Source organism: Leucopleurus acutus, assembly GCF_964270905.1.
Source record: "Leucopleurus acutus genome assembly, chromosome: 12".
Classification (NCBI taxonomy): Eukaryota; Metazoa; Chordata; class Mammalia; order Artiodactyla; family Delphinidae; genus Leucopleurus; species Leucopleurus acutus.
This window is the reverse complement of record NC_139154.1, coordinates 83,024,714-83,042,713: the sequence shown is the minus strand read 5'-3', so window position 1 is coordinate 83,042,713 and position 18,000 is coordinate 83,024,714. Positions and strand designations below refer to the sequence as shown.

Genomic DNA, 18,000 nt, shown 5'->3' with positions numbered 1-18,000 from the left:
ATGGTGTTAAGATTATGTGGCTCAGCCCCCAAAACTAAAGTCCACAACTTCTCTTAAAGAGGCTAATTTTGTATTAAATGTTTTATTCTGAGGGGACATCAGAAGTCTGCTCTACGAGAATAACTTCTAATGTTACCTTCTGGGTTCAGGTGACTTGTTCATTGCTTTATAAACTTAAAAGATCTTCCTTTCTTAAGCACCCTCCTCAAATGAGAATCTGCAGTTTGAAAAAAAGATCTGTAAGTGTTTATCTCACATATTTAAGTGTGAAGAACCTTTCCTCAAGTCTTAGCCCACGGTAACACTAAAAGTAAACGGGGAAAGTGCTTTCGTCCTTCTATGTTCATTCACAGCCCAATAAAACTTTTTTTTAAGTGCTTTTTTATTTTTGCAGAATCTGTGGTTACCAGCAATAGCTGATCATTTTGCTTTAAAAAGCCATAGAATTGGCTTTAAATGGCTGATCCATAGATTTTTTTTTTTTCTTTCTCTACAAGATACTTAACTTACATGTCAACTCCCAAAGCAACGAAGAATTACTTTTTTCCCCTCACTATCGACAGCCTTAGCTTCTGTAGTTAACCAGGCTGTGTGATCCTATCCATGCCCTTCTCTGACCCTGGACTACTCTTACAAGGGAGAGCAGGAATGGAGGAAGGCTCCTCCTGGAGGTACCCTTAAAGCGGATAATTAGTCCACAGTCCTGCTGAAGCTCAATGGCAGTTCCCCAAGTCCCTAACACATTCTCCTTTAAGATGTTAGTTAGGCAGGCAGATGGAGCCCTGAGCACTTAGGATGATAAAAGATATCCTAACAGCAGCCCAAAATAACTGACAGAGGTTCTGTTTGTTCAGAACCTTCTATTAATTGGGAGAGTTAAAAGTCTCTTCAAAGAGGAGGGATTTATAAGCCTATGCTTCATTTTATGAAAAGACCCAAGTTCCTGGCCCACCAGTCTCTTGGATCCTCTTGTATGCCTGAGAATACCAAGTATCGGGTACCTGCTTTCTCATACCTTCTTTAAATGATCTCAGCAGGTGGACTAGTTTAGGAGCGCTCTCTCCTCTTTTTAAATGGACAGAGGAAAGACCTGTAAGCCTTATTTGCATTATTTTATCAACAACTGCAAAGCTACATGCTCTTTGTAGAGAAGCACCAAAGGAAAACCTTAATTTGGAAGGATTCATTTTAAATAAAAATAGTTAACTCAACAGCCCTTACTTCAGGGAAGAGAAAGGCATTTTAAAGCTAGTACATGAAAGTTTCCCCCTTGATTTCAGTACTGAATGGCTCTCAACAAGGACTTCTGAAAGTTTCCCAATAGCCAGATTTGGGCTAACAGATTACATCTCTTCCTGAGAAGATGCCTGAAAGAGAAAGAGAAGCATCTGTTACAGGCAGAATGCTGCAGAGGAAGAAATGACAGGGCAGTCACCTGCATTCATTTTAGAATTAAAATGACTACTGCTCAGATTTGAGGCAAATAAAGGGACTCCCCTGCTCTTGATATACCTGGATTTATCCTTTACCTTCTTTTTGTCTACAGTGAATTCTCACCCAGAAAATCTATGAGTTAAATGCCAGATTTTGGCTGTAGGACAGGAAGTTTCAGAGAAAGTATGCTCCAGTTGTGGAATCATCATATTGGGCAGCGGCCACCCCACAGCCAGCAGTGATCCCTCTGTTCTCTTGGCCTCCCTTCCCTATGACTCCTGCTTGACTTTTCCAGAGATACGAAGTTGTACTGTTAAGTCTCCAAGGCATGGAACTCCCATCTTATTCCCCTAGCCTTTTCTGGAAGGGAGCCTTTTCAGGAAAAGGAGGTATGGAGAGTGGTCAGCAATTCTGGATCCTGTGGGTACTTGGTGCTGTTAAGAGTTGCTTAGAGATGGGGCACCAAATGCGTTGGGTGAGAAGAGTCTGCAGAACAGAGGCAGCTTGTACTGGAGAAGTGTACATGTGCAGACATAAAAAAGTAGGTACAGGTACATTTTGCAGTTGTTCTCGTGGGGGGTGGGGGCAGTGTCGGGTCTGCATAGACAACGGAAGCTAGAGCACCCTAGTCCTCAGCAGGTGCAGGGCTGAAACTGAGTAATGGGAAGCACCACAGTGAGCTTTCATCATCACTGGAAGACACCCCCCCAGCATCTCCCTTTTTCAGTTTCAGGGGCTTCTCCCAGCCTCTTATTTGTTTCATCAGCTCTTAGCTCGACAAGCTTCTAAGAAACAGCCAACTGTTACAGCAGGAGCTCTGTACCCTAATTGGGCACAAGGACAGACGTTCTCTTGGGTTGCTCTACTTACCAGGCTAATCCCCTTCACACTGGCGTTCCTGTGTGCCATTGGTGTGTTCTCGGGGATGAGGGTGCAGCCAGCCAGTGTGTCCAGAGAGGCTAAGATAGTGTCATACAGGTGATCTGCATGGCTCTCCAGCTCGCTGGGCTGCCTGGAGATCCTCCCGAGGATGTCCTTTAACACTAACAAATGAGGTTTAAAGCAGTCAGGCCAAAGAGGCAATGCAAGTGTGTTTTCAAAAGAACATATAAGGGTGTAGCACTTTATACAAGACAGGAACATGGCAATAGTTTCACAATGTCCACTTTTTTTTTGACAGTGACTCTCCAGGGACTGTATTGCACTGTAGGACCTATGCTGTTAACTTCTGATTAAAGCTGAGAGAATTATTTCACTGGCTCCACTTTGGAGTTAACGTAATCCACAAAAAGGCACAGAGACATAGGTGTCTGGTGACAGGAATTATCTGACTTTTAGAGATAAGACCCAGGGCACACACCCAGATCCTGTGGGCCAGAAGTCTGAAATGAACCAAAACATGCCAAGATTAGGACTCTGGGTCCTGCTACCAGGTCCTATCAGCTTGTTGGCTGTGGGACTGTCCTTTAGCACATATATGGGTGATCTGGTAATGTAATATGGGAATGCTTGTGAACCCTTTTTTGTGGATCCTAAATGAACAGACTTCAAAAGAAAATTACCTGAAAGCAGGCTAAGACAAGATGGTTAGTGAGGCCAAGATTCCATCCCCTACAGGTCAAGTGTTCATCTGAGGAAGGGATGGGCTAGGTTCAGAGTGCATCACCCACAGCAGGCTTGTTTCTTTCTCTTAAAAACTTTACTTCCTTTGTTAAACACAAAGGCTGCTTTTGCTTCCTGCGCCTTTATCAGCTGTGTTCACACTCTCCCTAGTTTCCTGCCACAGCTGCAACATCTGCTAACAGAGGAAGGGAAAGGGGAAGCTGCATATCTCCAAAGGATACTGACAGAGGGGTGGAAGAAGGAACAGGGGCTGGCTGTGTTGAGATCAGCCCCTGGGGAAGCCACGTCAGTGCAGCATCATCGGGGCAAAGTGCCGACCTGACAACTTTTATGAGAGCCCTCAAGGCAGGCTGAGGAATGCAGCCAGGGCACGCGGCACAGCTCACCTGGAAAGGCAAATGGGCTGGGTTCTCCCCTCCCACACTCACCAGACCTTTGCCCAGTCCTCCTGTGAGTGGTCAATGGAATTCAGGGGACCTTTATTTTTTGAACTTTTATTTTACAATGTTAGAACATTTGGTTGGCTCCAAATAAAAGGAAAGCTGGGAACAGTGACAAAATTATCTTTCTCAGTTGAGACTTTGATGTTTTAATTGAATGCATGCATACAGGGGCCTGGTTCAGCTTGATGCCAATGGGTTCTAGTTATCTGATCCAGTAATAACGAGAAATTAGGGTGTGAGACAGGACCATCAACTCATGCATCAAAGTAACTGGGTCAAAATGTTGTGAAAACCTGCCAGATAGCCATTGGGGAGGCCTTTGGCTGGAGGCCGAGATGGGCAGGTTTTGAAGGAATTAATTTGACGACCTGTCCCTAAAGTTATACTTGTGGCTGAGGAAGAAAGCAGGCTCTGAAGAAGCTTGAGGGGGGCGGGGGCGGGGGACGGGATGGGAGGTATCCGTGCTCAGGCTCCACTGTCTCTGACAGCATGCTCTGGAAAGAAGAGTTGTGCACCTAGCTGGAGAGACCCTGTGAATGTCTAGGGAAAGTTGTGATTTTCACAAAACAGCCAAGTTTCTGACTATTCTAAGCAGAGGGTCGGGAGGGGCAGGGTATCACTCTGAAACCGTAGAATACCCAAAAGCCTCTTTTTTTTTTTTTGGCTGTGCTCTGCAGCTTGTGGGATCTTAGTTCCCCAATCAGGGATCAAACCCAGGCCCACAGCAACGAAAGGGCCGAGTCTTAACCACTGGACCACCAGGGAATTCCCTAAAAGCCTCTTATTTGGGCAGTAAAATACTTCTAGACTCCTTTGGAGAGGAGGGCAAAGTGGGTTGTTATTACAGATTCAGCACTGAGAAGTATTACTGAGTCACTTTTTAAATGAAGGTCCAAGAACCTGAAGCTTGTAAGAAGCCCACTGTTACATGTGGCCTCCAGGAAGTGTCCTGGTATTGAGCTCTTCTGTGCTGCTGAGTCTGGAGGTGCAGGAGCCTGAGCCGGGGGGTCAGCACACAGGGGCTGGAGCCAGGCTGCCACTCCTTGTGTGGCCCAAGGCAGATGCACAGCTCTGTGAAATAAGAGTAATAATAGTATCCATCTCACAGGGCTGTGATGGAATGAAAAAACTGGTATGTCAACTGCTTCAGCACACAGTATTCAAGAAAATACTGGTGTAATTACAATTGGCAAAGGAGCCTGGCATACTGAATTTCTGCCCCAATAAAAACCAAAAAACCCTAAAAACCCTAGTGCAAGAGAACATCAGAAGAGCCAAGACAGAGGCCTCCCGCAGGCAGGGGATCACCAAGGGCTCACATAATTCACACTGGATAAGCGCCCTGCCCTGCCGAAAACCCTTCAGTGGCTGCTCGTCCCATCCAAACCCCTCTGCCCATTCACAGTTTTCAATCTTGGTTTTTTCTTCCCAGGGGACTTTTGGCAATGTCTGGAGACGTTCAGGGTTGTCACAACTGGGGAGGTGCTGCTGGCGTCTAATGGGTAGAGGCCAGGGACGCTGCTGAACACCCTGCAACGACAGGACGGCCCCCTCACAGCAAAGCATCGCATGGCCCAGAGCGTCAGCGGTGCTCAGGCTGAGAAACTCCGGTCTCCACCACCTCCCTACCGCCCACCACCCACCACTTCTGGTCAGGAAAGCGCCACCTCTTCCCATCTCAAGCCAGTGGGTCCTGCCCACTTCTGCTTATGCTGTTTGCTTCCAGCGTAAACCCCATTTCACTCCAAAACTGAGGCAAGACATAGACAGGCTCTTGCAACACTTGGTGGTTCAGTCTTACAGGAAAATAGCGGCTGCTCTTGGCGGGGGCGGGGGGGGGGGGTGGTGGCCGGCCCATCAGTTCACTGCTTTAACCTAGCGTTCTCCTAGCTCATCCTATCATGCCTGCCCCCGGCAAGGTCAAGGCCAATCGTAAACCCCTGCCCCCTGCACGCTGAGATGTACTCTCGAAGTCTGTGATTTTCACACCTTTCTAACCTGGGACCCCATCCTGCAAAAGGGGCTCGAGCTTAGTTTGTGCACTGCTGTCCACTTATCCCCTCTCATCAGTTCACTTCTTCCTTCAGTCTCTTCCTGTAGAATAGACTGACTGCTCTCAGATCCTGGAACAAACCCCTCCCCAAACAGATAATCTGAGAGGGGTCCAGCCTGCACTGCGAAAGGATGGGAACCCTAGGGGCTCCCCGCTGTGAGCACCCTAGCCGAAAGCCAAGGACAGGACTAAAGCCAGCATTCCCATCCAGGACACCACCAAGGAAAGATAAAAGCAGAAACTAGAGAGCACGGTTCTTGCAGGCTCAGTGCCTAACTTCTTAGCACCTGCAGGGCCGTGACTGCCTCATCAAGTGTTTGCGGGGCCGTGATGATTCGACGGGCTGGCAGATGGCTGTGGGAGTCGAAGGCAACGGGTACGGATGGGAGGGACTCTGGCACTAGGCTCCTTCCCAGTGACAGTGTGGGTCCTGGACTTACACTGAGAGGTATTAAGCCCTGGCTTAATTCAAAACCTCAAGCGTCTCACCTGGGGTATTATCCAACAGGCACTGAAGTAGAATCTCCCCTTTCTGTAAGACGCTCTCCGTCAGGGACTGGTGTTCATCTATATCTTTCTTAAATTGCTTAAAGCATATCAAAAAAAAAAAGTTTCATTACTACCATTTCGTAGAAGTTATTAAAAATGATCCCTTGTTCAGAAGCTGGATTCCCCTTTTAACCCACCCAGTCTTCAGAATCCAAGTAAACAGTTTAACTTCACCTTCTCTGAGCCCAAGGCAAACACAGAGTCAATCCTTTTTTCTGTTTACAGTTTGACAAAAGAAAAGCTTTCTTTTCCCTGGCAGAGCCTGGCTCACGAACAGCCTGGAGTCAGGGTTTCCTGCTTGTGCCACACCTCACAGGGTTCTCTTTAAACTCACAGGCCTGTGAGAGTCTCAAAACACGGACCTGGTAAGTAAGAGCCACAAGGGCAACGCCTTTCACATGACCACAGGGAGCTGCTGCCTTGCCCCACGTCCTCCCCTCAATGTCCTGCTTTCTGTGGACCTCAGGACATGGGAAGGCGTCAGGGAAGCTGACAGTCTCCTAAGCAGCTGATTTCTTTTCCCCTCGCAGTATCAAGCCTTGTAGCCGTTTCTGGTTTTTCCTTTAGCTGCTAAGACGTAAAGTCAAATCCGTGACCACCTTCAGTACAGGGTGCAGAAACTGGCAGTTTAATTTTGAAGTTACAATTTTACTTTTGGATTTACTGTATTCCTGTCTTCAGTTTTCCTTTGCCCTATTACCTAGACTTATTATTTTATTCTTTAGCACTCTCTGCAGTTTATATGCTGCCAGGAACCCACCGTGTTATTAAGACAAAGTAAGTACGACAGAGTCACGAGTGAAAATACATGAACACGAGCACGCGTGCTTATATTAGGTCAAGGTAGCTCATACGTGTGCCTGAGCCAAGCCCCATTCTGTGTAGGGAGGGGTTGACAGTGTGGTCCCACTCTGTGACACAGCTGTGTGGATGACACAAGTGGGCTAGGCTTCGCTGACCTGCAGGGGTAACTCCCAGCTCAGACCTCAGCTCTACCCACAGAGCAAGATAGTTGCTTACGACCACCCTGGAAGTGGAGGTGCAGGAGGACAGAATGCGGGATAAAACGGAGGGCATGGAGCTGTTCTACGTGACACCTGCTCTGACGGGAGCGGGGCTGGGGCACTCCAGAAAGGCCACCCAGGTAGATCCAACTAGGGCAATTTCCAGGCACTGTCCTCTCCTCACAGTGGTGCTGCCCCTGGGCCTCCCGGGGGTGGGCCCTGCCCAGCTCTGCACATACTCTCCGGGGGTCCCACACAGAGGACCCTTGCACTCGGCCTTCCTCTCCTTCCTCCAGCATACTCCGGGAAAGGAACTCTGGCAGCCTCTCTCCAGACAGCAGGAAACAGCATTCCCACTAGGGTAGGGCAGCTGGCCCACCCAGGCAAGCCCCCTCCCCTAAACCTTAGTAGGCTCCAAGTTGTAAAACAAAGGCCCTCCCTCCTGCCTGGGTGTGGTGGGAGCTCTGAGTGGGGTGGTACGGCCCTGGCTCAGGCACAAGCAAATCACATGCTCTCCTACTCAAAGAACTGTCCCAGAAAACCCTTCCTAGACTAGCATCAGGTTCAGACCACAAATACCACCTCTGCTCCTTCAGAAGAGGTGAGAAAGGCTTGGCCAACCAGACATGCCAGAAGTCAGTGGGTACTTCAGTCACAGTTTATGTTTATACTTAGGGTAACTGATTATCATCCAATTCAGAACACTTTTGAGAATGAAGGGGGACCTACTGATAATTACGCCAGAACAGCACAAACTGTCACCCAAAATACACCTGTTCTAAAGTCAAGTTAACCGGAACCCACAAAGAGATTTTTAAAATAACAAAATCTAAAAAGAGGCAAACTCCACCCCCAAAAAATACCTTGAGAAGCAAACTGGATCCTATTTTTGTTTAAATACCATCAAAATGCCTTGTGTATATTCTGGAGTCAGTACAATTGCAGCTCAGATCCTTAAATCCAGTCAGTGTTGTCCAAAAGAGCTTTCTGTGATGCTGGAAAGGTTCTGAATGCTCTGTTCAATCAATATGGTAGCCACCAGACAGATGTGATGACTGAACACTGCGAACGTGGCCAGATAACTGAAAAATCTGATCTTTAATTTTACTTAATTTCAATAGCCACGTGTGACTCATGACTTCCGAAGAGTGCAGATCTATGCCTATCAATCCCTGAGATATTTGGGAAATCACATCACAAATAACCCTGAAGTATTTTTGATTGAGGATAAATAAAATGCACTTTCTTCAAATTCCATTTGGTCTGGGAAATAACTCATACATGTTACAGTTTTTCAGCTCTAAGAATTTGAAAAGAACCTCTGATTAGATTTCAGGTGAAAGTCAATGGACCACAACACACACAGTGTCAGTTATTTGAACTTCTACTTTCTAATCAAGTAATTTAGCCACCACTCTCGTGAGTGAACAGTCAGATGCCAGGACCACACATTACCCGGTAAAGCTGCAGAGAAGACTTGAGGCCTGTAAGGCTGGACCTGGATGCAGTCAGGTGGTCAGCAGCGTCTGCTACATTATACAGCCAGCGGATCAGCTCTTCCAGCTGACAGCAAAATGTCTGTGTAGACAAATTAACACGTGGTGTTACCCATGGAACCACTGTTTACATTTTCAAAGGCTAAAAATACCTGGGGGAATCCCAGGATACAGACTGTGTACCTTTCGAGAGCATTCCCCACTGAGGCGCTGTCTCCTCTCTCCTCCATGCCTGTCCCCACCCCGTGACTCCAGACCTCCGCCAGGGCAGTAAGAAGAGCGTGCCTGGTTCTGTTGCCCCCTCAGTCTGAGAAAGTCCAGCCCCGCAGGTAGGGACAGAGGAGCTCAGGTGAGGGCAGGGACAGGGACAGCCCAGAAGGGGCCTGCCTGGCACAGAGACCAGTTCCTGGGTCAGCACTACCGCCAACTCTAGAACTGCTCCTGGGGAAGACGTGGACGTAAAATACGTGACTGTGATTGTGACTTACCTGATCCTATGCCTGAAAACGACTGAATTAAAACTGCTTGTCCCTGTTCTGCTCCCACCCGCCCAGGGAGCTGGGGCCCTAGACTCCTGCCACCCACTCATCAGGGGTGGCCGTGACCCAAGCACTTCACCCCACGGTCTCTCTCAGTCTTTCATCACAAAGGAGGGCACACGCTAACACCTGTCCTACCTGCTCCACCGTACAAATGAAGTCATCCACGGGACATCAGGGGGCAGGTTAAAGCCCTCCTTGAGAGCTAGAAAATTTCTGTGATGTCGCTCCTGGGGACACAGCCCTCGGGCTGGCTGCCCTGCTGCCGTGTGGACACAGCACCTGGGCGCTCAGACGGAAGGCAGGCCGTGGGCTCTCCGAGTGTGTGTACAGCCACACTCCAAACATCCTTGTGTCAGGGACTATGCAAAGCCCTCGGCATGAATTACTTAATTTAATCCACACAACAGTCCCACAGAGGCAAAGCTCCCCATTCTACAAACGAGCAAAACTAAAGAGACGGAGCCAAAGTTCACGGCTGCCTGACGCTGACAACCCGATTCCTCGGAGTATTAGCTCCATCTCCTGGTGGTCTTAGGTGGTCCACAAGAGAAGGTTCAGTGACCGAGAAGCCCAGGAAGCGGCGAATCTGATACCCCCAACCCTGCAGTTACACCACTTTATCAAACTGAAGCTCTGAGAAGTCCTTCGGCCAAGAAGCACTTTCACTGAGCCCGTATTTCCTGAAGGCATCTGACCACCGGTCCTTCCTGTGCAGAGTACCTGTTAATCCTCAAGGTCAAGTGCCTCGGGGAGCAGCCTGGGTAGTGGTTAGCAGCTCAGGCTCCAGCCCTTGTTAACTGTGAACGGGTAGGTTACCTCATCTCTCACTGCCTTTTTCTCCAACTGTGACATGAGAATGCCAGTAGAAAGTCATGAGGGTTAGACAGGAGAAGGTGCGATACAGTGCCTGGTGCGTAAGTACTCAGTGTCACTAGGTTTTATTATGAGGCTAGTGGACTGGGGGAAGAAGAAAGAAGACTCCCCTGAAATGCTGAGTTTACCTTCACACACTGCACGAGCGACTCTTTTCCCTGCTCTCCTCCTTTCCTGGGAGGCTGCCCTTCGGCATCTGGATCCGAGGATGCCCGCTGGTCCAACATCGCCGGCAAGGAGGCGCGTGTTCTCAGTGGTCCAGAGGAGACCCCCAGGGCCTGGCTGCTCAGCAGACTGCCCTCTCCTCCTGAGCCCCGTGCGCGGATGAAGGAGCGTAGCAAACAGTGGTTGTGGTCCTCAGGGCTTCGGGACGCTCTGAGGGCAGCCCCAGAGGGAAGCTGGCTTTGGCTGGAGTCTGACGGGAGGGAAGCTGGCCCATCACTGTCTGACACATCCAGGGTTCTCTGCCCTTCGGCAGCATCCGTGGGCAGGGGCACCAAGGTGGGAATGCAACCCAGATACGAAACCAAGCTAGAAACCTGCGTCAGCCGAGAGGGCAGGGCCAGATACTCGTCATCACTTTCCGCCTCCTCCTGTGGTTTCCACCCAGACTCCGTGCAGGTGAAGCGCTCGATACCCTGGCCGGCCCCCTTCTCCCTTTCCAGCCTGGGCGAGGGCCACCCTCTGTCCCGTGTTCTCAGGTGGGGAGAGCCCAGCTCAAGGTGCTTGCCCACAGGTGGCCAGTGCTTCATGCCCCTCAGGGCTGGCTCTCTGCTCTCCCAAGGAGCGTCCCTACTGCCTGGGGCTCTGGGGGTAGAGGCAACGGGGCTACAAGATGCCAACCCCACACTGCCCTGCTTCTGGGGTACTCCAGAGGGCCACCGCTTAAGGATCGGCTCTCTGGGCCCTGAGAACGGCAGGGCAGCGGCCTCTGCTGGTGGGCAACTGTGCGAGACATTAGTGGGTGACTTCAGGGTGCTTGCTGGGGAGACGGAGAAGCTATCCAGGTCTATGCCTGAGTCCTGCAGGACGGGCTCAGCCAGCACGCGGCTGTCAAGGTGTTTTGGGAGCTGAGGCCCGGGCCTGAGGGGGTAAGTATAGTCCAGCAGGTCTTCATACTCTTTATTCGGGCTCCAGAGCGGGGAGTGGCGGTCAGGGGAGGGAGGCAGGGAATCCGGCAGCACGCAGGCCCAGTACTCGGCCTGGAAGGAGAGGCGCCTCCTGCCCAGCCCGGGAGCATCGCCCCCTGAGGACACTGGCTGGGGCGACCACTGGAGCCGAGGCCCCGGCCCCACCACCGAGGGGGCCGACGGCGGGACAGCCAGCTCCAGGGAGGAGGAGACCTTGGCAAGGGAGCAACTCTGAGGCTCCACCTTTTCCTGGTGACCCTGGAGGCTGCTGCCCGGGGATGAGGCACAGATGCTGCAGCTGGAAGACTGAGGCGCAGTGGCACCTGGGCTCACCGCGGACCTGCACCTTGACGGGAACGGGAACCCTGAGACGTGAGACTGTGGGCTGTGGTCTAGCGCCTGCGGCGACTCCACTGGGGACGGGTCATCTTCAGTGTCAGCATCATGTCCTGAGCAAAGGGCGGCGGTTCTGGGAATGGTGTGAGTCTGAGGTAGCTCTTCTGAGGCAGAAGGCCTAGTCTCCTCCATCTGCAGTGACAGGAGGGAAGGAAAAGGTGAAAATAAGCACGCCAAATTTCCTTCCTCAATGACAAGCTGGCACTTTTCTCTGGGGACCCAGATGATACTGAGGAAAGGTCTTGAAAGGAAGAGCCTGCTACCTGGTGCGAGAATCAGCAGAGTGTGCTGCTGGTGACTGGAGACGCAGCCCGCTCTGGGGAGCAGACTGCCTGCCCCGAGCTGATCCTACACCCCCGTCCTTTCCAAAGTTCTTCCTCCGCAGATGCCTAGTTCGTGAGTGAGCAGAACTCAAATAGCTCTGTCGTGCTGAAGCTGGAACACACTGCCTAACCTCTGAGAAGCGTGTCCTGGGCAGGCAGAACCTCAACCATTCTGTCGCTGACTCACATCCAAACCTGGCAGTCAGGCAGCCCACCTGGCTCAGCTCACACCCAGCGGTGACGCGTGGCAAAATGAGTCATTCACCTCAGCCTCTTCACTTCAAGTTTTTAACATGCTCGATGAAGAGGCTGCCCCCAAGGCGGACAGGACAGCACAGAGGTTAAGGGCATGGGCTTTGGAACCAGACAGACCTGAGGCCAGCCCCTAGCTGCCAGCTTCCAGATGTAAGACTCTGAGCCTCACTTCTCTCACCTGTAAAATGGGGGTAGTGACAGGACCGCTTCCTCAGGACATGTGGATTAAATGAGCTCAAGGGTGAAAAGCACAGGGTGAGAGCTCAACAAACAGCAGAGTTATAACAGCACCAGACTCACACTCAGGAAACAGCCCATTTCTGTGTTGGCTCACGTGCTGCCGGCCTCACTGAATCTGACTCAGGTGCCCGAGCCCGGCACCGCCCCTAGCCCCTAGGCAGGTGGGCCTAGCCTGTTTTCTCCCAGTCAGCTCAGCACCTCCTCACAAGATGGGGCTCTGGGGGCAGCATGTGGCACTCAATGCCACAGTGCCGTGGAAGAGATCAAAGCCGTTCCCATGAAAGGCCTTGGCAAGCAGACCGCAACAGGACATAGAGATGGAAGGGGCAGGTCCATCAGATAATCTTCCCAACTATACTGAGGGCCTGAAAGATCCGGTGACTTGCCTGAGGTCACAGACACAGGCAGGACTCCCTGCTCCACGTGACTCCCATTAGGCGAGGCTGCCCTGTAATCAGGGAGGCCCCCAAAATTCTCCTTGCCCAGAGATGGTGCTGCCCACCACAGGGGCTCTAAGGTACCGCCAGGTTCCCTCGGTCCTGAGGAGATACAGTCTCAGAGCCCTCAGGAGCCCACAGCCCCGGACCCTCCTTTCGCATGTCTCCTCAGGGGTCCCGTAAAGCCTACACATCACCGAGTCAGAAACAGTACGTGGCTCCCCCCGTCGGGGCTCCCCGGCCTCGCCCTCTGGACAGCAGGTCTGGGCCATAGCTTCCCTGGTCCTCAAAAGGTCACCAGTCACACTCCTGAGGAACAGGAGCTGCTGTGGACAGAGCCCCCTGCTGGCCCCAAGGCCCAACTCTCCATGTGAACCTGTAAAACAGAAATCATCACACCCAAGCTCCCTGACTTCCCCACCTCGTTCGGGGGCTGGGAAAGCGTGTCAGATGCTGAGACAGTGCTGGAAGGTACTCTCACAGGACAGCTTTAGGTGACGCTACAGCCCCACCTGCCTCAGCCCCTACCTGGCTTCTCACGGAGCGCCAATCTCCAGTCCCCAGGCTGGCAGGGGGAAGCAGGGAACTGAGAGCCGGCTTAGACCCACCCGCTGCCGGCTCCCTGCTGGCCCCGCTGGCCTGCGGCTGGCAGGCTCCCGAGGGGCCAGGGCCAGTCCCACCGTGGCAGGCAGGGGCAGGAAGCCCCTGGGCACCCCTGACAGGGGAGGCAGGCCCCCCTCGGCTTGCAGGTGGGGCGGCTGCTCCCCACGCACAGGCCCTGCGGGGTCCAGCTCCCGATCCGGGCAGCTCCACCCCCCAGGGCACGGGGCCTTCGCGGCCGCAGCTGCCTCTGCCTTTTCTTCTCCCAGGGCCATCGAGATGTTCCTAGATCAGGGCTCTGCTGAAGCTTCAGCTCCCTACAAAATGGGAAGGGGAGAGAAGAAGAGAAGCTTTCTGCATCTACGGCTAAGAAACCTTGTTTTTTACCTTTCAATGATTAAGACAAACACTTTTTTGGCCAAAAGAGCAAATGATGGCTCCCTCCTCGAAGGAAAACAGAGAGGTCTGGCTTCTCCTCAGCTCCAGACCCTTCCACAGGGGACACAGGAGCACATCACTGCGTCCTCTGCTGTTGTATGGCTGGCAGCAGTCCCAGCAGCAGGTGCCAGGAGGCTCAGTGCAGGCCCCAATTAGAGTCAAGGTCTGTCCTGCCTCAAGTCGCCTTTCCGCCCCCGTCGCTTTGGCCTAGCCCCGCTGGGTAAGGGGGCCGGCCTGGGCCCTCCCTGTGCCAGCCTGCAGCAGTTGTCGTCGCAACACACCCGGCGGCCGAGAGGCAGCCTCGCACCCACACGCGGCCTGGGGGGCTCCAAGATGGCCCGTGACCGGAGGGAGAGGCAGCTCTCCTCCTGCTGACTGGGTTACAGGTAACCGGCGACTGAGGGAACCGTGGAAATCCGGCTGGTAAGAACAGCAACGGTCACGCCGTGTGTATGCACATGACAGTGAGAGAGAAGCACACCGGGCAAGCGGCGGGCAGGCGGGCAGGCGGGCAGGCGGGGCAAGAGAAGGAAAAATCTAGGAGCCGGATCTGAAAACAGAACCGTTCCAACAGGGGCTTCAGGGACCACGGAGGGAGGCCCCCCAGCCTGAGTGTGCGGGCAGGGGGCTCTACCAGGAGCCCTGGCTGGATGGGGTGGGACAAAAAGCGGGCAGGAAGAGAACTCCAGGAGGATCTGGACAGGAGGCGAGGGAAGCACAAGCACCCAGGATTTGGGCGGCCGTCTGGAATGCACTGGGTCAACCTCAAAGCTAAAACCTGGCCAGAAACAGCCCTGTTCCTCAGAGACGAGAAGGCGGGTGACGGCCAGAGGAGGCGCTGGTGGCAGCAGGGAAGCCTGAGAGGGCGGAGGGCTGGGGCTGCGGGCTCATCCTGCTGGGCCCTCACACTGGGAACCACCACTGGTGCGGACCGTGTGCCCGGAAAACAAGAGTGTCCTGCCCTGCCTGCCTGGCGAGGCTCCAGACAATCAGAGGCGAGCCTAGAGCACACGTCACACGTCACACCCACTCTCATCGCCTTCTCACCGCCAGCAGCACGTGCACAGGGACTAATCAGAAGAACGACAGTCTTGAACCGGTCACACATGGTTCAAATATAAAATACACTGCACATGTAAGTCTCCCTCCAGCCCCGTCCCCATTCCTAAAATGAGCCAGGGCACATGGGGCATGACGACAGCGCCTGTGCACAGTGCATGCTGAGTGTCAGCTAGTGTTTTGGGGGGGAGGGGCGGAATCAGTGCAGAAAGTCACCTTGCAAGGAACGAAGGAGTCCAACAGAGGAAGAAAAAGCAGGTTATTTTTTCATATAAATCAAGCAAAATGCTTACCACTACATACTCCCACAAAAACAGGCAAATATGCTAATTAAAGTCATGTGTGTTTCTCACCTCTTGATTGTATATGCAGACAAACACAAAAATCTATTTCATCCTTCCCCCTCTTTTTACATGAAAGTAGCAAACTGTACAGGACACACTGTTCAGAACCTTGCTTTTCTTTCTTTTTTTTAAACGAAATACCTTGGAGATCCTTCCTTAGCAATAAACAGACAGCGCTCTCTCTTTTTTAACCACTGCCCAGCACTGTACTCCACTGTAAGGATGAACGCCAGCGTATTCCACTGGTCCCCTACTGGTGGATATTTACGTTAGATCCAACCTTTTGCTGTGATCAACAACGTACACACACCACTGCTCGTGTGCTAGCACACCCACAGCGCCAACAGTCAGAAGGAGAAGTGCTGAGGCGAAGGGGACCCGCATGTGTACTTCTGGCATATGTTCTACCTCTACCGGGTGGCATCAATTTATACTCCCACCGGTGGCCTGAGAGAGTGCCACTTTCCCACAGAAGGCAGGTCCTCCTATCCTCATTTCACAGAGGGGAAAACCTCTCAGAGAGAGTCAAATCCAGGCCTGTGTGACTCCAGAACCCAACCTCTTTATGAACTGGGGAACAAGTTACAAAACAGACAGACACACAAAGTAGAAGAGGGGAGAAACTGGTACAGGAACAAAGAGATGAGTGACCAAGTCCTGCTGAGAACGATTTTCATGGAGCCACATCCTCACCTAGTGGCTATTTAAGGAACTGCACATGAAGACGATTCAGGCAATCTGTGTTTTCACAATTATAGGAATAAGCTGAGCCCACAAGCTGGAAATATTAGGGTGACGGCTGAACCTAGCCTGCAGCCTCCAATTTCTACTTCTTGCTCCACCTCTAGAAATTCTCGCAATGGCCAGAGTTGGGCCATGATGGGTAGCTAATACCCCTTTTACTCTCCTAGTCCCCTCCCCCTCCACTAAAGCGTGTGGTCATAAGACAGGACTGGAATAAGATGATGCTGCGGCAAAAAAGGGGTGCAAACAAATGATCTCTGTCTTTGTTTTAATGATGTATTTTTGATTTGTCTTGTCTGGATCTCGTTATTCAAAAAAGAAGGTATCCATTCATTCTGGGGGTGAGTGGTGAGCTAGAATTATAAGCTAGGCAGGAGATATACCTCTAGATAACGTTCAAGTATACATACAAACTTGAACTAGGTTAACAGTGTCGCCAGAGGCCCTTCAGCAACCAGGAAAGAAGGTCTGAAATTCAGTGATTTTCATGGAAATGGTACTTCTGAAGAGACAGATTATAGGTGGTTATTTTCTCAGTCTGGATACGCAGTCCCTTCATAATCTTACTTATTAATCTGCCTAACAAATCATGCTGTATTTTCCCTGCGCCACAGGGTTTTATGTGAGAACTAAGACAGATTCATGTGAAAGAAAAAAAGTCCATGAGTGTCCATTCCAAATTCTATGTAAAGTACTACAGAATACAAAGAAAAGAGAGATCAAATCGGAGCGAGATAATCAGGGGAAACTCCTTGAAGTAGTGACTGCTGAATACATCAATCATGCCGAAGAAAACATCAGCCTAGCAAATGTGTAAGCTTTGGATTTCTAGGGCTCAACTCTGTCTACATCTGTCAGGTGGGCGTCTGTAATACTGCATGAAAGTCCAGTCCTCATTTCCATAGATGCTAGATTTTACACATCATCATTCCTTCTAACCCTCTGAGGGTGAGGATGGAGAAGGGGATTCTGCTTGAACCCTTCCAGTGAGACAGCTTACTCCTTTCCTAAACACCCAATGGACTGCTCAGATGAAAACAACTTGCTATGCTGTCAGTAGCTTCAAAAAACCTCCTACTCTACGTGGGTCCTCCCTGCTCTCTGATCACACAGTTTACAGTGTTTCTGGAGGCTAGCAGCTTCTTGGTGGGCAGAGGCCTCAGTCAGCCTCCTTCCTAACCGGGAAGCAACAGGAGATTGGACAGAGTGACTGGAGAGCTCTGAGCACAGACGATGAACAATGAATTCAAGCCTCCCATCTGAAAAAGGTCTGCACACACCAGTTCACCCCTGTGCTTGGCCAGACCAAGCGACAAGACACATAAGCTTCAGGATGTTCTAGGGACCACCTGGAGTTTGGTATTAAAATTCTCCATTAGTTTCTACGACCTGCAGAGACCGTATGACCTACCAGATACAACGAGGAGTTATGTAGGCTTGGCTTACTCTTGCCCTACAGAAGTATGGGGTCACACTAACTGGGTAAGCCTGGACTCCTGACGCTTCCTGCTATCTGCTGCACCACCCTCGTGCAGGCCTGTCACAGCTACCAGGACTTCCTCCCACTTGCTCCTGTCCAGGATGGAGAACAGAGGACAGGGAGGTGTGCGTGTGTATGGGGGTGGTGGTGATGCCCCTCCCTTAACTAAACCAGTCAAACGTACAAATGATCGACTTAGGGAGCAATCCTCCTCTGATCAGAAAGACTTTCCCCACGGTTCTGTAAATCACAAGCTCCCCTTCCAAACAATCTGACTACTACCAACTCTGCCCAGGAAGCTGGGTTCTGATCAGGGCCTGTCTCTGTAGCCAAGTGCACAGACGGCACCTGTACAGGCCACGAAGGCCAGGTGCTGCCTGACAGAGCCAGCCCTACCTGTTCAGGGTCCAAAGTCTTGAAGCTCCGTGCTGTTTTTGCAGGAGGCCACAGGTAAGTGGTCACGGCGTGCACACACAGTGGCAGAATCTGGCCAGAGAAGCAGACAAAGAGGCTCTCAGTGCCACTCTTTCTCTAGGA

General features: G+C 51.6%; 1 protein-coding gene across 1 annotated transcript; it reads right to left on the bottom strand.

The window, feature by feature from the left end:
* Positions 1-1,991: 1,991 nt before the first annotated feature.
* Positions 1,992-13,673, bottom strand: CEP68 (centrosomal protein 68; the record flags this gene model as incomplete). Its single annotated transcript, XM_082851809.1, is given in 6 exon segments — positions 1,992-2,477; positions 6,043-6,139; positions 8,562-8,684; positions 10,146-11,675; positions 13,327-13,526; positions 13,529-13,673. Coding segments are annotated over 6 exon segments (2,376 nt in total). The 3' UTR covers positions 1,992-2,196.
* Positions 13,674-18,000: the final 4,327 nt, after the last annotated feature.